General features: G+C 39.0%; 1 protein-coding gene across 4 annotated transcripts in view; it reads left to right on the top strand.

Annotated features, from left to right (window-relative positions):
* Positions 1 to 26,477, top strand: part of VMP1 (vacuole membrane protein 1) — a 65,421-nt gene that overhangs the window by 26,341 nt on the left and 12,603 nt on the right. For 3 of the 4 annotated variants that reach the window (XM_040532321.1, XM_040532322.1, XM_040532324.1), the window contains 5 exons: positions 728 to 895; positions 5,613 to 5,744; positions 19,410 to 19,490; positions 23,171 to 23,287; positions 25,705 to 25,766. In XM_040532321.1, the coding sequence (XP_040388255.1) occupies positions 728 to 895; positions 5,613 to 5,744; positions 19,410 to 19,490; positions 23,171 to 23,287; positions 25,705 to 25,766 (560 nt within the window). Of the gene's footprint in view, positions 1 to 727; positions 896 to 5,069; positions 5,109 to 5,612; positions 5,745 to 19,409; positions 19,491 to 23,170; positions 23,288 to 25,704; positions 25,767 to 26,477 lie in introns of those variants that run through there. The other variant, XM_040532325.1, reaches the window with a different exon arrangement.

A 26,477-nucleotide genomic window follows, 5' to 3' on the forward strand; every position in this document is an offset into this window, starting at 1 on the left:
TAGCATTATGTAGCAGTTCAATTCCTGAATCGATTTTGATGCTGGTTTTGTTTGGAGGTTTGTCCAAAAAATCTTTTACTGCTAGTTGGAGACAAGAAGTAATTCATTTATGTGGCATTTAAATAACATTACAGTTTTGAATTACATTTTAAACTATTTTAGCAAACAGCAGTAAGGTCACTTTCTTGTATACATAGAAAAACCAGCACAAGTTAAGTAACAGATTTTTGGAGAAAGATCCAAAAGTTACAAAGGTCCACTGGAAGATGTGATAAGGTCTAGGCGTTCCAAAAAAAAAATTAACATGGAATTTAAATCGTACTCTAAAAACAACAGTAGGGAAAACAGCTGCTCTAATAAAGTTGCAGGCCATAAATACCTTGAAGAGACCATTTTAAAGTTTTGAAAATTTTCTGGTTTTCAGAAATAAGAATTCTTATTTTGCCTTAGCAATGTCATACTAGTGCAGAATGGCATGGCAAGAACTGAAAGACTCCTTAATGTTAACTGTTGAAAAGAGGGATTTTTTTTTAAGAGTATTAATAAACTAAAATTACACTTCAGATTGTCTAGAAAATCTAGTTTATGTATATAACTGTGTTAATGGCCAAAGTGAGAAAAGGTAAGTTTTAGCCTTGGTCCTTTATGTCAGGGATGAGTGTGTTTATTTTAATTTTTATTACTACTAACATAAAATGCATTTGAAACTACCTTTGTTTTTTTTCAGGGTCCACACATAGCATCAGTTACTCTTGCTGCTTATGAATGTAACTCAGTTAATTTTCCTGAGCCTCCTTACCCGGATCAAATTATCTGCCCCGATGAGGAGGCAACTGATGGATCCATCTCTCTCTGGGCTATCATCTCAAAAGTCAGGCTGGAGGCCTGCATGTGGGTAAGCTTTGCTTTATAAAACTTAAGGAATTTTAATTTATGTACTTAATTTCTGTGCTCAGCAATACACAAAAATCGCTGAATTGAGCAAAATAATGATGGCTTACACTGCCAACAGTAACATATCTGCAATAATAAATAGTTACTTTCCTCCCGATCAGCCTTCTCTGTACTAGCTGTATGGTATTAATCTCCTGTAGTATTAATCTCCTATTAAAGTAATAGGTTATTACAGGATTGTCTTCTGTCAACTGTGGTGTTGACTCTTTTTCTACATTATAGCAGAAAATACTTGTGTGCTTCAAAGCTGTTGATGCAAAAGGTAAGTTTTAGAGGGGGTATCTGCATTGGAAGTGGTCTTGCAGCTGTCAGGTCTTACACTGAATGCAGTTGAGCAATAAATTTCACTAACTTTGAGCCTATAACTTGAATGAATTTGCAGTTATTCCTATAAAGGACTCAGACCCTAATATCATAGCTGAGACATTTTTCTGGGTTGCATCAATAAAATAGATTAAATATAGTGCTATGTCGCAAAATCTTGTATATTATTTTTGTTTCTCTGCCTGTTCCCATCATGGCAAACTCTTTGCTTCAAACAGGAAAAGCAGGTTAGTTTTTAAGTGAATCAAGGTCTTAGGAAATGCTGTCATCAGAACTTCCTTTCTGTTTTCCTTTCATTCCTTTTGCAGCTTTTTTTTTTTTAACAGCTTGATTTTTGGAGGATTTTGGTCAGTTGTTTTTTTCATTATGGGTAGGTGATTTGGAATTGCAGTTTATACAGATGCATCTGCTGTGAACTGCATGCCAAATGAACTTTATTTTACTACTGGCTTCCTGTTCTGATTTAATTATTAAATTTTTGGTTTTCCAGTTCAAATGTACAGAGAGGAAATTCTGAAAATACACAGTATCTGATGTCTGCCCTGGTATTCCCAAATACCTTCCAATGACATGAAAAGATACCTTAAGGCAACTTCAGTCACTAACAGCTTTTAAAATTATCAGCAGTTTTGCTACCTAAAAAAGTTACATTTAGGTTGTACACATTATAGACTAAAGTAGCATACAGCAGTACCAACGTCAAAATAACAACGGAGAAAGTGGAGTTACAGCCCTCTCAAGAAGCAAAGTATGTTTTAAATGTCAGTCTCTCAAATGAGTGGACAGATTTGCCTGAATGCTTGATAAGTAGCTGGAAGTACAAGTACTTATAAGACCATAAATATAAGCTTTTTTCCTTTTTTATTTTGCTGCTGGTTCCCTTCTGCTTAAGTTTGTTTAATGAAGACTAGAGTAATAAAAATGGCATTTACAATTACGTTTCTAGGGTTGCAAAATAAAAATGTAACTCGGGGTAAACATGCATTGCTTAATCTTCAGCATTTAAAATAACTGAACTATGAGGAGAATTAACTAGTTTAGAAATGAGTGAGTAGAGCTGCAAACACTGAAATCTTGCGTCCTTCTGAGCAGCCAGGCTGGAGAACAAATGGTATCTTCAGTCTCATGTGAGCAGCATTTCTTGGTTCAGGCTAGGGAAAGGACAAGGAAATAGGACCATGCCAGAACGCTTTGCATCCCCCTCTTCCCCGCCTTTCTTTCTTCTCGCCTTCAAATTCACTGTCAGCTACCTTTTCACTGAACTCTGTCTCCATGAGATTTTCCCTTGGGAGCATCCTCTGTCTACCAGTGGTGTCTAGTGTAATGTTATGCTTTCTTGGAATGTTTCATGAGTACATAAACATTGCTTGCTAATTTCCTGTAAGCCAAATCAAGTTGGCAACTCCTGCTGCTTCTTCCAATATGTTTCTTTTGTCCTAATTCCAGTTCACGTTTTATGGAAGCTGTTGAAGAAAATTACTCTCAATTCTGTCTCTCTTAAAAACAAATTCTACTTAGCTGGAAAGTAACAGTGACTTCCAGAAAACAAAGCAAGCTATTTTTTTTTTTTTTTTCAACTCAGAACCTTACTGAAAATTTTTTAATTGAATAGCTTTTCACCTTTTAAAGTGAAATCAGGAATAGTAAGTATAATTCCTGATTTGGGTATGATTGAATGAACTCACAACATTTTTTTTAATGAAACCAGCAACTTTTAATTGGATCTAAAATGTGAACTTATGATAAATGCTGGGTAATTGGAAAGAAAAGGAATTACTGGATGTGTACAGATGTGCTTGCACCAAGAGCCTGTTTCTTTTAGACTTGTAAAGTGAAATGATGTTGAAAGGCTCCGAAGTGAAACCTGGCCAATCTGCTTGATTGTTTGGAGGGAGACAGGAGGGTGGTAGGAATACAAGTTTTCATGTAAAATGTTGAAAGCAGGACGGTCCCACTGGGGACTCTGCAGGCCTCTGACTATAAAGCTGTCCAGGCTAGGTATCCTGCAAGGCTTGAGTGCAGGGATTTATCTGCACAAGGGATTTGATTCAGATCACAAAAACATCAGCAGCTGTTTCAGCCAACTTAAACCAGGTACAGCTTTTTCCAGAGATTAAAATCATTACTAGTCCCCTGCATGTCAGTGATAGCCATTTCTGCAGATAATAAGTGTTACTGGGATTAAATATCACTGTATCTAAGGAATTATTAGGTGAAATGAAAATGATGCTTTTTTTAAATCGCTATAAAAATTGGCTCCACAAGTCCTGGCCTGCAGAAGGACTCTCAAAAACAATCTGCTAGGTGTATGCCAGTTTTCACAGCCTTCCATCCCACAGGGACAAGGAATTCAATAGTGCCATACATTTTTAATGTGTTGCAGCTTTTTTCTTTTTCTTTTTTTTTTTTTTACAAGAAATGAGGGGAAAGAATAAAATTGTTTAATTGCTCAGGATTAGCAGAACAGGCAGTCTGTGTCCTGGCCAGGATGAAAATCTGTTTAAAAGACTCTTTCTAGTGGAGTAATTTCCCGGTTTCCTTTTCTGAATATACTTGTGTAAAAGAATTTTGATCAGCATTTACCTTTTTGATAGGTTGTTATTAAAATTGCATTCAATGTTAAATTGTGAAAATGGAGAACTAATGTTACAAAAAGAAGTTAAATAGTTACTGGTTTGTATCCCTTAATTGCTTGCTTTTTTTTTAAATGCACTTAAGGAACCTATCTCAGGCAGACATGAAATCATATGATTTTGCTGCACTTCTGAAATGTTTTGTAATGAGCATGTGACTTATCCAATTTAAAGAAAGTTCATGTCCAGTACACGCATGCGAACCTCTTCCTTGGTTAACAAAATGAAGCCAAGGCGAATTGGCAGAGCCTGGAGAAGTAATGTGACTTTTTGTTCTTGCATCACCCTGAGAACATAACCTCAAGTTAATTTTTCTGAAACGTTGTTGCTACTGTTTGCAGGCTTATCTTCCCTTGTGCCAGAAACCGGCAGATTAATGAAGTTCAGCTTGTTGTGCTCGTTTAAATTTTTTTCTTCAGTGGAAAACAAGGCGTAAACAAGTGAGGCTGTGTACTTTATATGCTCAAACTGCGACTTGAACAGTTTGGGTAACTGCAGAGAACAGCGGTATTTAAAACCACAACCTGTTGATTTGGAATATCCACAGAAGCTGGAATTCTCCCTTGCATGCAGCTGCATCTAGAGCGAGAACAAAGGAAATTGAAAAGCTTTTACATAGCTTCAAAGGAATAGAAAAGCGTTTGTTACTACTGACCCTAAGAAAGAAAAGCCATCTGTGTGCTGCTAAGTTTTAGCACTTTTCCAATGAGCTGCCCAACTATTGTGCTATTACCTGTCCTATATTTAAACTATTCTGAGTTTAATCCAAGTTCCTGTTTCATCAGCCTATGTTTATCCATATGTTCAATCTTAGTTGTCTCTTTCCTATTCTTTTTTTCTTTGGTTAATGATGCATTGACCCACAAGACTGAAATGAGTCATTTGATGTCCTGAGAAAACAAATATAATTCTCATGTGGTGAGAAAGGAGCCATGCTTTCATCTCCGCTTCTCTTGGCTTTCTTTATTCCATCTTAAGGAAAGAGGAAACTCGAGCTCAAGCTTTGCTTAACCTTATTTTCCTTGCTCGTAGCGGCAGTAAAACCCGAGCCTGTTTTCTAATAAACACTCGCACAAAGTCTCATGACTTTGTAAACTGCATGACGGCACAGGGGAGGAGTTCCCAGATTATTCCGAGGGCCGTGCAGGAGCAAGGGCTGTCACATGCCGGCAAATGTGTCTGGCATCGTGCGGCGGGGTGAGATGGCAGGGCTGTGCTGAGTCAGGGACCGGGGCAGGCAGCAGGCTGCAGCCTGCCTGGCTCTGGCTCCGGCCGCAGCACAGTGACGGGGCTGCAGCCTCCCTGCTGCACGTCCCGGGCCGCGGAGCTGCGCTGCCGCTGGGCAGCACGCCACTTCGCGGGGCCCCAGGGATGCACAGATCTCGTAGTTTGACCTTGCAGGCCACAGCTTGGGAACCGCTGGCCTGCTGCGTCTGCCTTGAGAGAAGCTGAATTTCCCTAAGCTAGGGAAGGAGGAAAGTGGGGTCTCAAAGCAACGGTTTTGTATGTGAAATCAGGAGGGATCTGTCCTGGTGGATAAAAACAACCATCTCAAGGCAGCTGGTCTCCGCGGTTCTTCTGGAATAACGCAGCACGTATCTCTGGCTTCTAATCTTTTGAAATGTCTAAGGGCTTGTGTGTATCACATGTTTCCTATTTAAGAGCAAACAAAAAAATAAATCGGGATTATTCTTTTCCCAGGGTGCTGGCACAGCAATTGGAGAGCTACCTCCATATTTTATGGCGAGGGCGGCCCGACTCTCTGGTGCTGAACCTGATGATGAAGAGTACCAGGAATTTGAGGAGATGCTGGAACATGCAGAGACTGCACAAGTAAGAACAGTGCAAAACAACAAAATTAATAAAACACAGAACAACTAGATGGAGTAAATAACCATTCCAATTAAATGGGTATGGGCCAAAAATCCGTTGGTGCAAATTCACAGGGGACTTCCCAGGGGTGGAAGAAGATTCTCCACCGGGTAGAGATACCTCTGGCAGCAGGAGGATGAGAACGGAGCTTGTTGAAGCACATACAGTAGTGCAGCTAAAGTATTTGCTACAAATACTGCTTTTATTTAGAGTTTCTAAAACAGCACAATAAAGGTAGGGAGAAAGTAGGCTAACAGATCAGTGATAGAGGAGGTGCTATAACGACTGCGATTGTGGAATAGCTACATTTAAAACCTCCCTGGGCCAGATGATTTTCAGTCAGTTTATCCCCACAGGATGATACTTGTCTGCCTTGCCACTAACAGCCTCAAGGGCCAGTGCATGACCCATTCATCAGCCTAAGGGAGCATATTTTTACTGGTGTGAAAATGCAGCCAAACTGCTCTGAATCCCTGTTTGTTACTCTTGTAACTTATTTTCGTGATAGATTAAATGCTGCTTGTGTTACAGCATAGTTTGCAACTGATGCTGTACGTGAGTCAGATGTTACAGGTGATAATTTTTCATTCAGGTAAGGAGTTTACATCTTCTTCAGAAGCTATTAATAATGACTTAAAAGAAATCTAATGTGTTTTTTTTTTTTTTTCAAACTTCTTGCCACTGATTTTCTTTGCTGTATTACTCCTTCTTATCCAGATATTTTGTCTGTCAAAACCACTAGGTAGAAACAGGTCATGAGACTGTCATTATACAAACAGCAGAAGCTATTTACTACTCACAGTTGTCTTGGGTACTTCCTTGATACAAATAAATACTTCTTCCTGCTACCCCCATGCTCCCTCAAATCATGGATGAAGCTTTTGGAAATACCGAGTGCAATCTAGTAATACTAACAGGAATCCCTGTGTTTTATGAGAGCCTCCCTCTGCTAAAAAGTTCCAAAGTGTTTTTTTTCTGCTATTGTAAGTAATAAACTCTTCTATTTCTTTAAAGATACAGTGGCAAAAAAAAAATCTGCTTTGGTCTTTACCCTACTGTCAGTCTTTGCTTTGCAAAGTAATCCCTAGCTGCAAAAAAAAAAAAAAGTCAAACACATGGCTCAAGTGCTGAAATGCTATCTCTGTTTACTGAAACTCTCCCAGCAAATTATATGCATGTAAAGTTCTGAGAGCAGCCAGAGCTGCTTTCCAGAACGCACAGTAAGATTAAGATTCTTGGGCAGAAAAAGAAAATTTTTTGCTAGAGAGCATTTTGTCAGGACAGGCCAAAATATAGCTAGCTGCATTGACTGCCCTTAGTAAATGAATGGCATTGTGTAATGAGTTAAGGAAAATGATGGTGTTATTTACCAGTACTTTTGATTTTATTTTCTTGGCAATTGAATTTGGATTGAAACATGTTGTTTTGTGGATGAATAGCCAGAAAAAAATTCTTTTAAAACTACACTTGTGGTTTCATTTCTATAAAATTCTCTTAACATGAGGCTTTGACAATCTGATTAAATTGTATTGCACTCATAAAACTGACAGTTCTGTTTTTTCCACTTGCTAATATGACTTCCTTTCTGCTTTTGGCTTAAATCCTGTTTTTGCTAGATGTCTGTGGGAGACAGGCCTGCCTTTTCCTATGACCTTGAGTAAATCCCAATTTTAAGCATAGTTTATCACTGTTTGTCCTGGAATTGCAACTTCATGAACTGTTATGAAGTCTGCTTTTAAGTTGCTTAATACCAGTCGTTATTACCTCCGTCAGCTTCTCCCATTCCCCAAGTTTAAGCCTTATGCTTAGGAAAATGGGGGATGTGACAAGTGTCTCATGCCGTGGAGACTACCACAAATGTTTGACATCAAATGACAGAAGCCTTCTTTCAGTATAAAGGTCTCCCTTCATCCAGCCTTTTTTGAAAGGCATGAAATTGGGTGTGTTAGATTTTGAAGAATAGCTTCCCCTTCTACTTCTGCTGAGCTGCTCTATGCCTACAAGGCAAAGCCAAATGGCTTGACGTTTTTGCGTGCGTGTGTTTTGTTTAGAAAGCGTGTTGCTGCTGTTTCTCAAAAACAATGGTAATTTTGAAAAACAGATGAGAATCTTCCATGGTGAGAATAGACTATGAATTTAACATCCAGCCTGAATGATCTGTAAGGGGGGAATGCGCTTGCTAGCTTGGCAGTTCAAAAAACAATAGGAAAAAAAGGAACTTAAAAGGATTAAACGGTTTAAAGTTTTAGTGCCCCATTCAAAATTGCACAGAGTAAAATATTATTTACTTTAAAGAGTCTATTGATGGATTTTGTGTCATAAATTGCACATCTAAGTGACCTGTCTCCTTGAGCGGGGTTTTGAGAAAACTCATTAGCCTGCGGATGATGTGCAAGTCTGCCTCGGACTTTCCATTAGCATACTTCAGAGAAAGCCCCTCATTTTAAAGGAACACTCACTTCTCCTTTCTGTGTGTCTCTGTGCATGCTGGTGAGCCTGTCCTGGTTACATAAAGTCAGCTCCGGAGCTTCTTTTGCCTCGTGGCTGCTCTTGTTAAAATCGGGTGGCTTTGCCCTGGAGAAGGAGTGCGGTTTACAAGCAGGGCTCTTTTTTTTTTCTCCAAGCTCCACACAATGCAGAGCCCAGCATGCTATAGAAACAGAGCAACTTGGCCCGATTTGTTAACACTTAAGACAGTATTTAGGAATTATACATGTTTAAAATGGCATTCAGTTGCTCTTAACTCTCTTCCAGTCAAACTCCAGAGCAATGGTGACTTGTATCAAAGCTGCCCTTGGAGCAGGAGGAGTATCTCCAGCGCAGCCGTTCAAACCAACCTTGCAATTAGGGGAAGTGAATCTGCTCCTTAGTGCTGGGGCAGCACATTGGTAATAACACAGTGCTAGCACAGCTCTGCGCAGCTCCACGTCTCCACGCACACGTGCAGGGCTGTTGCTTTTTGACCGTTTAAGAGTTGCTGGTTGTGAAGTGCTCTCCCCTTTTCTCTGTCGTGCTGAAGCACTTAAAGCTGACGGAGGTTTCTGGTGAAAATGAAGCTTGATGCCAGCTTCCCTCGAGGTACTTAGCGGTAATGCGTAATGCATGCGCCCGTGCAGTGTCATGGTGCGCTTTGCTAAGAGGAGAAACATACCAATATCACTGCTGTATATCTAAGCCTTAATGACTGGGAGTGTTTGGATTCATTAAGTAGCATATTTTGAAGAACTAATGATTTGCACATTAGGCTTTGCTTCTGTGCAATATTGCTGCAGCCAAATCTCCATATAAAAATATTTTCTAGTTGCCTGTGTTACTATCAGTCGCTGCCGTTGTTTACTTCCCAAACTGCGTCCTGCCTTTGAAGGAGTACAAACGTGAAAAAGGGTTAAATCCATAGAATTGCTGAGATGCAGCAGGGCTCGGTTGTAAATGATTGAGTGCCATCTGCACACTGAATGCCGGTTGTTGCTGGGACCTGTTTTTGACTCCACTGAACCTTTACTGGTTGTGGTTTGTCTGGCCATCACATGACTTCTCTGAAAATTCCCCCTCCCCTCCATTTCCAGTAAACTGTTTGAACAGGAGTGACTCAGACTGAAACCAGCTTCCCTGTAACCACAGGGCTTGTTAAAGAATTTGTCAACGTGGACTCAAGAGGGTTTGTATTAAACTGAGCTGCAACTGCTTCGGTTTGCATTGCGTCAGGAGTTCCACCGAACAACTTCCTGCTCCGAGAGTCGGCTTCTTGTCTGCAAGGAGTTAAACTGATGAACTTTGCGATAGTGACAGTTAGACACATGCTAAACCCATCTTTCCAGCATTTCTGAAAGGTCTTGTGCCTTGAGCTGGATTGCTTTTCCATGTCCTAATGCGGGGTTTCTCTTTGCAGAAGCAGAACAAAGTAGGCTACCACACCCAGCCATGGTTACTGGGAGAACCCAGCACTGTGTTCTGACACGACACTGTGACTTCACTGAAATGGAATGATTAGGTTCGTCTAATAAGCAAAATGTTACTTAATTAGCAGCGTAAAGTAAGATCGCCAAATTAAATGGATCTCTCCCATGATTAAACTAACAATTAGTATCTGGTAAGTTGCTGCCTGAAAAGGATTCCCTGGCTGCTGGCTGGTTAAATCAAAAGGTTTTAAGGGTATTCTTTAGAAGAAAAAAGAAGTTAAAGCAGACCACAAGCAGGCTTTTATAAAGTAGTTATGATAAAAATGGAAGTGGTAAAGTTGCATACAATAACTGGAAAACATCGACTTCTTTTTTTTCTTTCCCAGAAATAACTTGTTCAAACCCAACATCAAATTCCGTTCATAATTTTTCTTGCTCATTCTTCCAGTCACCCCCTTTCCTCATCAGCTTCCTCTCTTTATTAATTGTGCTGTACAAGGAGGAGATTGGTGTTTGGTCTAGGCTGCCTGATGGGTGGCCACCAGGAGGCTTGTCTGCACACCGGGCGTTCCTGCCGTTCGCTGTGTGCTTTTGTTAATACACGTACGGGAGGTCTCTCCCTGCTTTTATCTTGGCCCATAATTAAATGTAAACTCAAAACTAATCAAAGCTTGAAGCTTCACTCCAGAAACTTCGTACAAATGCGATAGTTTGAGAGTGAGACAGCAGACTGGTAGTAGTAAGCTAATAGCAAAATGTGATGTTTTTCATAGAAAATATAATAAACTGTGAGTATAGCAAGCATTGGCTTTGTTTTAAATTGTTCACCAAAATTAGTGAGTTGAGATAACCTTTGGAATGGGTCAATGAAAGCTTTAAATAAGGGAACTGTTGTTACCAGGAACTTCCTCAGAAAAGGGGTAGCAAAGAGTTAAGATAGGCACAGGGTAGACAATAGGAGCTATGAGTAACAAATGTGTAAGCCACCTCCTTTCTGGATTTCTTTGGACACTGGCAAGAAAACAGGGCAGTCTTGTGCCTGCATTGTTCTATTCATTTGCACACCTGCTTACAGATAAGGAAAAAACAGCAAGGAGGGTTTGCTAATGGTAACCTAGAGATGATTTTTTTCCACGTTCTTCTCTGAGCTGTTCTTTGTGATACCTCCGTTAGCTAAAACTCGTTTACAGGGCCCTCTGTCTCTTTAATATTTAGTGTGAAAGTACATAAATCAGTAACAGTCAAACCACTGAAGAAATCTGGATTACTTGGTAATATTTTCACTTGGTTTGAGGCTGTTAGCTCAGAGGAGTTTCTACAGCAACAAATACCTCACTTTGCAGTAAAAATTAACATTTTAATAAAGATTATCACCAAGCTTGTTGGAAGTCTTGCATGCTGCTTTTGTACTGCAGCTGTGGAGTGTGGAGAAGCACTCTGCCGTTGGGTTTGCATGCCCTGTTCCCCCTGGGCTGGCAATGGATGATACAACTTTCTAAGGGAACAAACTGGTCCTGGACAGTTCTGTTTCACTCTTCCATAGTCATATGGGCTTTTCTCGGCTTTGTGATCCATACAGAAAAAGCAGCAGCTACTCAATAAACCTCTACAGCTTCGGTGAGGCTTTATGGGAGATTTGGATCTACGGGGGGAAAAATAAAATTAGTTGTCTGCGTATTTTCTAGTTGGGGTGTTCCTGTCACGTCTCTGCATAGGGCTCTTCTGAAACGTTCAAGTTAGTCACAATTTCTATAATTTCATGGTTATATACATTTTTTTAAAACTTTATCTGGACGGACAGGCAGCTATATTACAGTGCTGGAAAAGTAGGTCCTAGAACACAGTTCTAGTATCTAGTATCTAGTTCACAGTATCTAGAAATATTTCAAAGAAGAAAGAAAAAATTTAAGATTGGGTTCTTAATTTTCTGATTTTCAATCAAACGTTGGGGTCAGATAAGCTGCTTCAAAAATATTTTTTCAGGGAGAGCCTTCAGTAACTGATACAAATTAATTACGGTATCATAAGAAAACAGCAACTTTATTTTTTTTCCTGCTTCAGACACTGTTTAAATATGTGTTGTACAAGAGTCTGGTATGCAGACCACTTCTCTGAGCTGTCTGGGAACCTCAGCTACTTCCCAGGGTGAACGAGCGAGAGGTATGCTTAGCTCTGCACATCTGCTGAGTAGGAAGACTTGCAAGTGCAAAAGGATTTGTCAGCTGTGTATAGAAGTGCTCACTTTTATTACACAAGTGGTTTTTTTTTTTTCTGTGCATGGGCTTGCTTCCTTAATTTATTTCTAAATTCCTTATGGGGGAAGAGTATAGGTTTTTTTAGTGACTTGAGTGACTTCAGCTTTGCTTTGTAAGGGATTGGAAAGGTCAATCTGCTTGTCTGGTTATCAAAAGTTGCTTCCTTTCTTGATGATGATGGCTGAAGTAAAGTAACTTGCTTAATTCTAGCCATCTTGTATCCTTTTTTGCAAAGCCTGAATCTTAAACCCCCCAAAAATAGGATTTTATAACTTAAATAAAAAAAAAAATCGACAACATCCTAGCATGGTGCTGTACACATCATGCCACTGTAAGTAGCTCGGCAGACCTGTGGCCACAACAGCTAATTGCAGTTGCAGCCTTGAGATAAATGGGCGCTCACTGTGCAGCTGCAGTGGTATTTTAGGCAGCCAGTACGTTGGTGGAGGCACTGCCAGCACACACTTTCAACTGTAGAAGCAAAGGCTGCAGAGGTCAACGTGTGATGTGTGGGAACCGGAGCGATAGGATGTTCTTCTGCTTCATTCTTCTCTCTGGAGGTGGCTGCTCCTATCTCGTTCTGGAATCACGGAAGAATTCATCCTGAAAGGGACCTTAGGCAGTCTTAGTCCAAATTTTGCTCCAAGCAGGGTCAGCTATGAGATAAGGTCAGGTTCCTCGGGCATTATCAAGTCTGGTCTTGAAAACCTCCATGGCTGGAGATGGCACAACCTGTCCGGGTGTTCTGTTCTAAAGCTGGACTGTCCTAATGGCTTTGCCACCTCCCCGACATGCTAAACTGACAACTGGCTTCCATAAAAAGGGTTCCAGGATCTACTTGCTGCTGTATCTCCTACAAGATGCCAATAGAAAGTAGCTCTTTAGCATAAAAAGAAAGAACAGATTTTTTATTTCATGCTTTCATGGACCACTACAAAACTGAAGTGTCAGAGGGGACGTATAGCTTCATGCTACTGCACAGACCTGGCATGAGGATTGGAGCGGAGAGGTGGCAGTGGATGTGGTAGAAGGCTACTGCTCTATAGGACACACATGATAAGACAAATGCCATTCTTCCTCTTCCTTCAAACTGCCACTGATGGCAACGTCACCCTCTTAACATCCAAACATTCTCAAGAATTTGAATACAAACAGATGTGGAAGTAGATCTGTGTATTTCCTTCAACAGTGTGTATTCAGTGTCCTTGTCCTAGGAAAGGCTAGTAGAGGAATTCACCTGCGTGTTTGTTTCCCTTGGGATTTGTATATAGTAACTACTCATCCTTGCATACAAATATTCTGAATAATGCTTTGAAATCTCATTAACTTTGATATCGGCACTTTAATGACTTAAAGATTTGAAGAAGTTTTGTAGATACTGTCTCTTTGTCTTTCCATAGTGCTTCAGTAAAGCCTGCAAAGTCGAGGTCCCTGTTTCATTGCTGTTCATCCTATTTCATATTGTACTTTCTAAAGCTGTTTTCATCTTCAACTTGGACATGTATTTCTCTTGTAACTTACCCATATCATTACACTATTCCTTGTCCAGAATTCAGTGTCTCAGAAAAAAAGTCTTCTTGTGAAGTACAGTTTATTTATTTTCTCAAGCTTAGAATTTGAGCCCTTCCTCCTACCATGGGATGTCTGTCCTGTGCCTGTCATATATAAATACCTTTTATCAAACTTCAGTGCTTGCTCTGCCACCTTCCCTTTGCTGCTTTCAATAATTCTTGAAAACTTTTTTTAACTTTGTGTTTTGGCAGCACATTTTCCAATGTATAGGGCCTTTCTTCCCCAGAGTTTCTAGTGATAATTAAGTTTAAACCTTACCTCTCACACCCTCTTCTCTCCAGGTATCAAGATGGAAATAGCCCCTTTTCAGTTTGCCCCTTACTTGCATTAACCTGGAAGTATTTTTGAGGAAAGCTAGAGCGGAGGTTCAGGACCGCAGCCCTTCCCAGACACGTTCAGATGTTGAGAGTCACTGCACTGAGGGAGTGGGAGATCAGTACCGCTGTGCGCCGCTGTCAGAATATTCCTCTTGGCAGCTTACTGGAGCCTTACTCAGATCTGTCACCTTTGATGTCTTGCAGGAGACGTATGGAATGGTTTCTTTGGTCACTGAGTAATGAGCTATTTGCAGCGGTAGGCACTGGCTATCAACTGTATCTTGGTCTCTGTTCCCTTGGTCTTAACTCCAGGTTACTGTGTTGATCGTGAAACATAGCTGCTGAGCTGCTGCTTTCTTAGCAGGGATGTGTGGTGTAACCTCTCAGCCCATAGGTAGCTATCTGCCTTCCTTAAAACTGCTCTTCTGCAGTTAATATGTTATTTCAATGAGTTAATAACTCTTCCCAGTCCTCTGAAATTCTAGAATTCATTCCCTAACCACAAATGGTCATTCTCCCATAAGTTGTGTTTGATTCCATTGTGTTGTAATAGAAAGCCAGAAGAAACAAAATATTGTGCAGCTCATTTTTAACATAACTCGGATTTTTACATAAAAAGGAGCACTGTCTTTGTAGGCAGCTTTTTAAATGTTAAGGAATTTATAATTTTAATAATCTGAGATGGTAGCTGCACGTTGTCTTCAATCTTTGGAGAAAAATGTTCTCCTCTGAAGATTATTATTTGTATAATTAAACTTCATTTCTGCTAAGAAAAATACTGTATCCATAATATGTATTAGGCTCAAATGCTGGGGGATTGTCCACTTCTTCCTCATGTGCAAGTTGAGCCCTCGCATCAGGGGAGTCTGCTGGCACCAGGATAAATGCCCTTCTCTACAGCAGACCAGGATAAATGCCCTTCTCTGCAGCAGCTTTGCTGTTCTCATTGTTTGTAGTGGACCTGTTCCATCGAGGTGCAACACATTCACTTCAGATCCCCCTTTCTCTGTCTTGGTATTGTTTTGATGTTAATTCATGATTTTATTTTTTTTTGTTGGAGTAGCAAATCCTGCATAACCCCTCCCAAGCCTTCCAGAAATCTATTTTGGACTTCTTAAGGCTGCCACTTAAGGCAAGGTAATTAATATCCTACTTCAGCAATTGCATTCGCACTGGCATCGCTGATTTTCCCCAATCCTGTGTTAAGGCACTGCTCTTACTAGTAGAGAATACATGGGCTGTGAAATTGTGATTGATTTTATTGTCATTCTTATAATACTACTTCCCCATCCTTACTGGCCTCCTTCTTATTGGTATATCGGTGGATATAGCATGATTATCGAGGTATTTGTGAAGAATTTAATGTATTTATAGCAGAAAAAAATTGATAGTGAAATGTTCTTCTGGACCTCAAATCAAACTCTGGATTGCCTCTTTCAGAGGCTGACAGCTGTTGTCAAGGAAGGTTGGTTGGACTCACAGCTTTCTTGGTACTCCTAACAACTGATTGCAACTTCATGTTAGAAAATAAGCTGTTATATTGCATAATCGTTCTAGGCCCCTCTGCGCAGTCTTTCAAGGGAGTAACTTCTGTGAAGAGTAAATTGTGACCATTCTGTGTTCTGATACTCTATCAGTGTTATGAAAGGAAATGAATCAAAATTATTTTTTTCTGGTAGAGCTTGTTAACTAAATCCAGTGAAAGTCATCACTGAAATACAGAAAAGCTTGTGCATTTTATTTTACAGTGAAGGCAGAAAGAAGAAATAGAGATTTAAATTATAAGTGGAAGCAAGATAAAATAGAAGAATGGGGTGAAGCCTTGTAGCTAAAACAAGAGTGTCCATTCACTCTTTCCAGAAGCAGGACTGTTTTATGGGGGTAAACGGTCCATACTCGAGGACTATGGCTCTACTCGAAGCTGTATCACAATGCATATTTAAAGGAGGAACATTGTGGTAAGCCTTACTTAGCAGCAAAACATGTAATTTCTCTTTACTTGATCCCTTTAGGTTTGGAGGTTTAGGAGAGGTTTTTTGCTTCTCTAATGCAGTAATGAAATGTTGTTATCAATAAAATGTGCCATTTTACTAAAGGCAGATATGAAGCAAGCTTCCTCAAGCCGCCAGCTGAGACTTGTGAATCAGTATTTCAGCACTGACCTTTTTATGCCTCTTATTTCCATTCCAGTTCTTGAGATCTGATGATTAACCCAATGAAGTAATGTTTAATCATTTAACCTTCCTTTGCCTGTATTGCAGCAGTCACAGGAAATCTATTTCCAAACCAAAAAAAAAAGAACAAATCATCTTTGAAAGGAACATAGTGAGCAAAAGTATCCTGAAATGTTGTAGCGAATGAATCATATTAGCTGAGAGTCGAGTCCAGTCTAGATACTTTAATTTTGGGGGAATATGTTTTGCCTGTAAGTAGCTGAACTTTTATGTCTTTTTAATTTTTTTTACAGCAGTAAGTTATGAAAGTTGTTTTGCTTTAATTTCTAAAAAATTAGAGAAAAGATTATTCCCTATGCAGGATTTAAAACAGAAAAAAATATATTGTGAAATAGGTAAAAGTTGTGAAACTGATGATTGTATTCTCTGAGAAATGAAACTTTTAAGGGTTTTTATTATTGCAGATGTTGCAGAGATTTGACAAATGAAATTTAAGGAAGCAACCAAACAGAACTATTTCTTAACTTGTTTACATTAAAGTAAGGGTAGAGACTACGAATATATATATGTCTGTTGTAACCCTGCTGTGTATATTGCCATGCAAATTATTTGTATCTGTGATTACATTAGATCATGGGAAATAAGAAAAAAAATCCTAAAGTTATCTCTTTTGGCTTATTTGGAAAGTTTGAAAAAGGAAGACAAATTTGAAGTTCCTCACTGAAATTTTAAGTGCAGTAGCTGTGCTTTCCGTGGAGTACTTCGTAATAGATAATGAACGCAAAAAAAAAATCCTTGAAGAAATAATCTGGGTAAAAACTTAAAAAAGAAAATTTAATTCATAAGTTGAGAAAAATGTCTGCAATGTTTTTTGAGACAAATTTGTTAGGCTTTTTTGAACACTTCCATTATTGTTTTCAAAGCAGAAAATGTTTTGCTGGAGATAAAAATTTTAAGGCAGTCTTGATTTTGCACCAGTCTAGAAATCTCGTGAGGGAAGCTGTTTATTTTTAAGAAATGTGATGAAAAATGTGTTGTGCTTATGCTAGGTTAATACAATCTATATATAATTGTAATAATAAATAGTTTATTAAACCATCTGCACTGCCAGTGTTAACTTGTGAGAGCTTCTTTCCAGTTCCAGCCTGTACGCATTAATACAACAGTGTCCTAGCAATATAGTCCTTAGGATAATGGGTAAATATGTTAAAATTAGACCAGAAACTACTTCCTTGAAGTATATCGTGGATGTATCTGAATAATTGGATTGTATTGTTTTAAATGTACTTTATTAGAAGATTTGTAGAGCTGTGAAAATTTTTAGATGGGCTTATAGAAGTGCAAATGTTGTTCTAACCCCATGAGCATTGTGAAATGGTGAAAAAAGTAGGAACTGAAACTCTCATGGTCACATTCAGCCCTGTTAGTATGGGGGAGACATCTTATGAAATCCCTACAGACATGGCACTGCTTTTTCAGTTCATCTTTGCAAAGAAAAAAATCTGCCATTGAAAGGACAGTGGTACTGAAAAAGTATACTGAACCATAACGTTTTAAACTAAATAGCAGAGAAACTGAAAACGTATTTCTGCTTTTGCACTTGGTTAGGAGTTAGAATCCCTGTTACCCCCTTCGTGTGCCACATTTAATTGCCTTTATTGAGAGCTCTGTGATCACACTCCAGAAGCTCGCATCCTTTTCAGTTCGTGTCCTAAATCCTCAGTGGGGCTGAACGTGTGTATTGCTGCTGACCTGTATCTGTGCTTATATAATAGCTTGTTGTGGTTTTATTTACTAACTTAAAAATAATGATGAGGGAATTTTAGTTTGCGAAGGAACTGCCCTTGATGTTGCAAGATCTTTGGATGTAGTTCACTGGTAAGCTATCATCTTTTGTTACAAATGACAATTTTTGCAAAAATGCACTCTTAGCTGAAAAGCATTAAAAATGTACTTTCTGTCTCAGGCAGGCATCCCCTAGACCTGTTTGTACTAACATAAGCTCAAGAGGTTGGTATCAGCCCCCCCAGGAGCAGGTTTTGGTTATTCATGCATACTGCACGTATCCTGGAAGTTAAACAGAATAATATCAGGAACTGCTTTTTGACACAGTGTAAATATTTCATTGTGTTCCATTTTGCAATAAGACATTCATGAGCTGGATCATGTAATCCCGAGTTGTTACTCCTGGTTGAAGATAGCAAATTTGCCCCTTGGAGGATATTCCAAAAGCCTTTTGTATTCTCCTGAAGTTAAAAATGTCCCAATGTAAGATGTAGGAAGTCTCATTTATTTGGCTTTTTTCTTTAAGTTGCAGTATTTTTTGTTCAAATATGAGCTGTAAATAATATAATTCTTCTGATATTAATAATAATTGTCTTTAATTTAAGAATTAAACTATTTTTAAAGCTTTGAAATGGTGAACACTTACCACTTGAAAAGAGTGTAAAATCATAGCAAATGGCCTTATCACAGATTCTTAAAATCTGGTGTAAAAAGTTATGTCAGTTCTGTAGATTAGCATTTAATAAGAATGTGAAGTAATTGTAATTTACTTGCACTGGTATGGAGTAGTGATGGTTTCAAAAGAATTGTAACAAAGTTAAAATTGCATAAATTGAATTCTTCTGGATTATCTTGTAGTTATCTTGCATTAATTACTGATTAATGTTATTTCCTTGTTAAATTTATCTTAACAATTTTGTACAAAATGCAAATCATTGAGTATTGTTCCTGGAAAATCAGGTTTTCGTTACATATTAGTAGATTTTTAATCATTTTTAATAATCGCTTTTTAAAGCTTCATAAAGAATAGCTCAAATGTTATATGATCACCCACCTTTGTTTCTTTTCAAGTGGTCTAGGTTTAACTCTACAGATTTAATGAACTTTACAGACCTGTTTTAGAGAGAACCTAGAATTAGCTATTCTGAAAAAGAGCCTGGGTTTGCAAACAGATAATGGGATATTGTATTCTGTCTTTGTGTTTTGAGAAAGTACCTTTTTATCAGTGTAGATGGTATTGAAGGAATTAATTCCTTCTCCTTGTTTAAGGAATAAGGTAATAGTGGCATTGGCAATTCAGAGAGATGTGAAAAGAAGTACTAGAAACCTGTTTCCATAGTAAAATGAACTTAGTGCCACTTGCAGAGTTTTGAAGAACCAAATCTGTAAGGAAAGCTAAGAACTCGATATGTGTGGGTGGTCAGATTTTCACACCAAGCATCGTCAATTTCTCTTTCTTCCCTCAAAGCCCAGAACTTCAAATTGACTTTGTTGTTGTTGCAAAAATTTGTCCAACTGCAAATCAGAAAATCCCAAAGCACGGAGGATGTTGCAAGCACATACACTCTGAGGTGTGTTCATTTGGGGTTTTGCCTTATTAATGACTTTGTTTTCTGGTTGGCAGGATTTTGCTTCCCGGGCTAAACTGGCTGTCCAGAACCTGGTGCAGAAAGTTGGGTTCTTCGGCATTTTGGCCTGCGCTTCAGTAAGTTCATCTCACTAACGGGGGGGTTTGTAATCACAGATTGTACTGCAGCAAAGTTAATGCTGTGAACTGTGGGTTGGTTTCTTTGAGTCCATATGAATCTTCACATCATGTTTGTTTTTTCTGTGATGCTTAGGGATGTGGGGTGGTTGTGGTACTGGCAAGTACAATAGCATGGAGAAACTCCAGTCCTAGATTAGTACCAAACCTAGGGAATTCTGCGTAAATGCACAGCTAACAGTTGTTATCCCTTCCATCAGCTTTACTATTGGGCTTCCTGACACTTATTCTCCTTGAAAAATAGTGACTTTAGAATAGTACTACTCGCACTACTGTGCAAGAAGGATCCCTTGAGTTCTTGGGTGGCTTTTTTTTTTTGAAAGATAGAAGCATTAGAAACTTCTTCAGTTTTAGGAATTGCTCTGTTTCAGACAAGGTATGCTCCTGGCGTTAGTTTGAGGCCATGTCTTCTCTAACAGAGGCAGATGCTCACTGCTCTGTTAGTGGGTGTTTGGCAGATCAGATTGTATGCCCTAGCTCCCCTGACAGCTATCCTCTTGTGACTTTCCCAGCCCAGATTATTACCTGGCAGGGTACAGCAAGAGCTAGGTTGTTAACTTCTAGACTCTGCTGGAGCTGTATTATTTCTTCAGATGTGTGTACCCTGTATCTTGTAGTGCTTGACATGTTCAGATTCAAAGATATACACGAATTGAAGAGTAAAAAACTACCTGTACAAAGCCTGACCAGGATATTCATCCTTCATAGTTCTAAGTCTGCTCAGGAGGTGACATTGGGTTACTAGGAACCAGGGAGAGCAGAATGCAGAAGAGCATTTCAGTTGTGGCTATCTGAACTGCAGGCTACTTGTAGGTTTTTGTTTTCTAAGACAGATGTGATGTGAGCATCTCCACTGATGCTATTTTAGTGTTTTAAGTAGGTTAGTACTGTTCTTTTGGAGTATGAAAATACCAAACTGTTTGAGGTTTAAACCTCTCTCTGGAAGCTTGATGAAAACTGGTAGGAATGATGTGCCTTGCTCTTCCCTCCCACACACAAATGCACAGAGATGTGATGACAGCAAAGGGGGGGGATTGCAGGTCCTCTATGATCCCATTCTTCTGGAATAACCACAACCATTAGCCAGCTGCTCAGCTGATGAGGTATTAATTCCACACTTGTCTAGAGTCCTTCTTAGTTTTCTAAATTGTAGAGGTTACAATTTGCTATTTTAACTATTAACTATTAACTATTTGCTCAAATGCAAGTAACCTGTGTTAGCTGGAAAGAATTAAGCTGATTGCAGTTGCTGGCACACAACCTCTGTTTACGAATCTTTTGTACTGTCTTATTGTTTAGAGTGGGGACATAGGTTACAAGCTGTTCTTTAAATCTTCCCGTCCAGTAAGCTCTGAGACTGCTCCTTCGCTGGCTCTGACTCATTGTTCTCTAGTCACCATCTTGTGAGACGTCGCCCGCTGCGCGGGCTGTTTGGTCTGTCTTGTGTAATGAGAACAGCTTCGGGACGGCAGGGATGAGTTACTGGAGTAGCTGGACAAGGTGAAATGTGGGCTAGTAGGGAGCGTGAGAAAGGAGTTGTTAGACGTGAGAGGTGATGTGTAAGCTCTTCCTAGTTCCTGCTTAGTAATATATAAGCATTTGCTTAACTTCTTCCCTGCTTGGTGCCCTGTTCTTCAGTGAGCTCTGAGCTCCAGCTTCCTGTCACTTACACAGGTTGCCGTGGGTCAGGAGGGATGGGGAATCACGGATCCACCGCAGTGCACTTGAGGATTTGTAAATGTGGTTACAGAATAAATGCAGAGTAGCAGCAAAAAGGGTGAGGTAGTGTGGGAGAGGCACTGAAACAAGCACAGGGATTCAAAGCTGTCCCTTTTTGTTACACCTGTAGAGGAGGAAGGCACCCCACACGTGTGCTGCTTGCCTTTGTGTGTTTCCCCACCAGCTTCTGGACTTTTTCAGGGCTCTTCTTGCTCATTGCTGCTTCTCCTTGTGCTAGAAGGTGTCTCCTTTCCTGCCCCCATTATTGTTGCCCTCTTACTTCTGGATTTTAAGCAGTATCTTAGCTAGAAGTATTTCTGTGACTAGCGAAAGGGAAGAGAACTTGCTTGTGAAGTGGCGATGTAATGGCTGTCCTAGCTGCATGGTACTGTCTGTCAAGCGATGGCTTCTAAATGCGACATGAAAACTCAGATTGAACTTAAAACTTTGTGGATCTATCCAGTGAAATCACCTGAATGTAATGTTTAGTGGCAATAAGAAAACTATTATTGTCTTGAGCCTAATTCCTGTGTAAAGGCAGCCGTGGGGAAGGAGCAGAGGGAGGAAGAGATCCTTGCTGTGATTTGGGAGACTTTGCCCTCCTGTCTCTGGGCATTTCTGGCAGCTCTCAGTGCTGTACATGTGTGGTGTTCTTGTTTTTTTTTTAAGCAAACAAAGAAAACCTCACTGACCTGCTGATACACCCTAATGTGGACTTGTTAAGTAATTTTTTACTGTGCTGTGTTTAACATGTTGGTGATATCCACAGTTAACCTGTACCTAAAGCATGCTGCTCCCTCTGTGGTGAGAGTAATGCAGTAATTAAAATGTGCTGTGAAAAAAAAAAAAAAGCTAAACCAACCAACAAAGAACTTACTGGAGACCTAGACCAGACTTGGCTCAAAAGAGCAAAATTATCTGGCTCTGGCATAAGTAAATAATTTACCTATGCCGAAGACAGCTGTCAGAGGTACAGGATCACTTTAGCTGCAGTGGGGCATGGTTAGAGACCGTTTCGGGGCATGGTTAGAGACCGTTTCAGATTTCTTCCTATGCAGGTGGTGTTGTGGGTGCTCGTAAATTTGAATTGCTAGTCTATAACAGCTAAGTATAACCCTCGTAAGCTTTCTCGCAGATTTCAGATTTCCATTCAGTCAGTCAAAGTTATTATTTTTTAATAGGCTTAAATATCTACACTGCCTGTTTGTTTGTGTAACAAACCAACACAAGTGCTGCAGGATATTAGCGTGATGCACTGCTACTGTAAACACACGGGGTATGTTTCCTTATTCAGACTGTGAGCCCTTGTACTGAGTGTGAAAGGTTAGAATTTGGATACTTTCTTGGTTTAACTTCAAAAATATTTTACAGATAGTATCACAATACCAAATGTCAAGCCAAGGATTTAACAATAAAAAAAAAAAACTTCTAATTTTAAATGAAATGCATATGCTTAATAAAATTTAATCAGTGCTTTTAAACTGGATACATATGACTATAAATGCCAGCTTTTAATGTACTTTCTCAGATGGAAATCACTGGAGATAATTTTGAACACTGGCTTCCAGGAGTGATGTGCTTGTCAGTGAGAAAATTTGATAAATCACTCAAAATGGCTTTACTGTGGTTTCTGTGCGTTTCACATGGAAAACTTTGCTAGCCCTTTTAAAGTCAAGGGGTAAGGAGGGACTGTCAGTGGAATTGTCTGGGACATTGTCTCGTTAAGTCTCTGAGACTTAAGTTATGTGGTGTAACTTTAATACTCTCGTAAGTATTAAAACACAAGAGTTTTGGATTAAGTTGAAGGAGGGGAAAATGTACATTTTTCAAAGTCTGTAGTATTCCTGTTCTTCTAAGTTAAATACTGCAATTCATGGGCTTTTTTCCCTTGCACTTTACAGATTCCAAACCCTCTGTTTGACCTGGCCGGGATAACATGTGGACACTTTCTGGTTCCGTTCTGGACCTTTTTTGGTGCCACCCTGATTGGGAAAGCAGTAATTAAAATGCACATCCAGGTAAGTAGATGCTACAGCTCCCTTAGGGCTCTGGGCTGAAGACTTTTCTTCTCTTTTTCTTTTTTTTTTTTTTTTGCCTGTTACACTGTGTTACTTCATAATGAATTCTGGAGTCTCCTTTCCTGACCTGAAGTAATGGAAATTAATTTGGTGCGGAGGATTTACAATAAAGGATCTGCTAGGCTCCTTCACTCAAAACTGAGGCAACTGAATAATTTATAGCTACAAACTAATGAGCTCGCTGCCTACACCACTCAGGAAATTGGTGGTTAGCCAAGTTATTTACCTACGGTTTTTACCAGACTGAAAGGACTTCGTACTCATAATGAACTTGCCTTTTTGGTAACAAATACTCGTTTCAAAGAGCACTGCAACTAGCCTTTACCAGTTAAGCGGCACTTTTAAATGCTCCCTCAGCTGAATGTATAGAGAGCCGTGCTCCTTCCAGGCCCTGCTCCCTGCAGAAGGCAGTCCAAGGGTATGTTTTTGGGAGTGTCATCTGCAATTTTCAGGCGTGGTTAGTGATTTTTGGTCTATTCAATCCATGTTATTATGAAAGGGCCTGATTTCAGAGAGGGTCTGTTCGATTTTTCTTGCTAACTCAGAGTCTTACCGGATGTTCTGAATTTGGCAATCAGAATCCCAAGTAGCTTTAAAAAATTGTTGAGTCTTGGTTTTAAAATGTGTCACCATTTTGTCAAATAAAAGATAAAGTATTGATTCCCTGACAATTGTTAATTGCTGGCAGCGTGGTTAGTACAAGTAGAGTGATATAATTCATGATATAGTAATGGTTAGAGACTGAGCTTTCAGCTGGGGCTTTCTTAAAAGATCTTCATAGGACTCTGCAGTGCCTGTAGGTTTGTTGCTTGGAAATCTTTGCTGTCACTATGTTAAAATAGCAGAAGCTTAGTAGTATTAAATTGTCTAGTACCCTTATCAAGCTGCTTAAAAACTCTTCCTTTTGCCCTGAACAAGACTTCAATCCCCACCCCTTTTTTGTTCCCATTTTTTTTGTAAATGGTTATTTCACTTTGCATAGTCTTTAAACAGAAGGTAACAAATAGATCTGAATATTTTTTCTCTTACTATGAAAGCAACACTTTTTCTCTACACTTACTTTTGTGTTCCCTGAATTTTTCTGCTTTTAAACTTGTGTGCTCTTAGAATTTGTTCTGGTAACATAGAAAAGTGAAATAGTATTTGTATAATATTCCTTTAACTTTATTTGCCTTGTTTAGATAGGAGATTGTTTGCTATGGAACGTAGTGTTCTACACCCAGATAAAATGTAAGATTAAAAAAAAAAATCCAGTCTCTTGCACTGTTGGTAAATCATTGTATTTTGTAACATGTTTAGCTATTAGAATTCTGTTTTCTGTGATGTTGTATTTCAAGTATACTCTTGTGCAATAGTCTTGTTTTTTTTGCAGTGATCTTGCTGCAATTTGGAATTTAGGAAATGTAGCAGTCGCAGAACAAGTCTTTAATGAAACCTTTCTCTAGACAGGAAGTAACTGACTCTGCAGTGGCCATCCTGGAGCTGCTTTTAACTGGTCTCTTCCTCTGGACCACAAAATCATTTTGTATAGTTGTTATCACATCCCTTATTTCCATACTATTGAATGCACTTCTCATTAGATCATGTTTAAATTCATTTAAGGAGACTGTGGGAACTCTGTGTGTATACGTACATCAAGACGTAGTCTTGCTCGCTCTTTGCAAACAAACAAGCTGATGCAAGGAATCAGCAAAAGCTATTTAAAAAAAAAAAACATGATAGAAGAGAAGGGAGAGGTAAAATTACAGACACTTGGATTTTATGGAAAATAAGCCATGTGTTACAGAACTGTCTTCTACTGAAATTATTCTGTTTCAAATTATCGTTCTCTAAAGCAATAGATTATCTTCTCTGAAGTTAGTCTTCTCTAAAGGTACCCAATAGCTCTTACTTGTTCTTCACTGGGTATTTCTTTGTTTTGCTTCTCTCTGAAGCAAGTGAACAAGGGGGCTATCATTTTTTCAGCTCTGTGGTCTTTAAGTCCGTGTGTTTGTATAATGGGATGTGAATTTTTCCGCACAGTGCTGCCTGTTTTTCCATTAAAACATTGTTGACGGAGTAAAGTGACCTTGAGCTTCTGGGAATTTAAGTTTGGGGAGGATGCGAATGGTTAGTAACACAGGCTACAAAAACATTGCAAGAAATTAGATCTATGAGGAAATAGAATAATAAAGTAAATAGCTTTTCTCTCTTCTGCATATTTTTTGAAAAGAGTACTTAAAAACAGAAAAGTGAAGGGAAAACTGTAAGCGCTGGAGAAGCAGTTTGATTGGAAAGGAACATAAACTGTTGTACACCATTGTCTTTGCTTCCCCTTTGATCAAACATTTCTCTAACTGATGTTTTCCTTCCTACAGAAACTTTTCGTTATTATAACATTCAGCAAACATATAGTGGAGCAGATGGTGTCCCTAATCGGGTGAGTAATTCTTTAACATAGTAATACCTTCACTCATTAAGTGGAAAAATACTGGAGGAGCTAAATCAGATTTGCTGAAAATTGTGCTCTGCTTGTAAGTGCCACCTTTGGCTAACTGCTAGCTCAGGTCTTATTTGCAACTTCATTCCACCCCTGAAAGGCTTCAAATACTTCAAGAAACAAAATACCATTGAAGGTCAAATGGCCTGAATATCTGATATCTACGTTTAACTTTCACCCCAAAATACGATACAGCAATTAATTATAGCTTGCTACACTTTTTGAGTGCAAATGCACTGTTTTTTGTTGACTTCCTTCAGTGTGGCATTGGGATCCCATGACAAAAAATGAAAGGACTGTTGTGATGTATGTAGTGTCTCAAAATGATGATAAACATCTTACATAATTAGGATTGCCTTATATAAAATATTAAGTTTCTCATAAAATGTCAGGCTGAAAAGTTTTTTATGTAATATTATATCTCCATTCTGTTAAACTTCACTTTTCATAGGAGAAATGAGCATTTTCATGGGTAAGCTGTGCCTATTTTGAGAAAGCTTGTCTTTTTTTTTCCTGGAGTTCTTTAGTAATTACTTTTTTTTTTTTTAAGTGAAAATCTCAGTTTAAAACAAGATTAAGCTGATGTTAGCGGCGTTTTTGCTTAAATATATATATATTAAAACAACATATTAGATGTTGCCTTCAGTCTTC

The sequence above is a fragment of the Cygnus olor genome, chromosome 20 (genome assembly GCF_009769625.2).
Source record: "Cygnus olor isolate bCygOlo1 chromosome 20, bCygOlo1.pri.v2, whole genome shotgun sequence".
NCBI lineage: Eukaryota > Metazoa > Chordata > Aves > Anseriformes > Anatidae > Cygnus > Cygnus olor.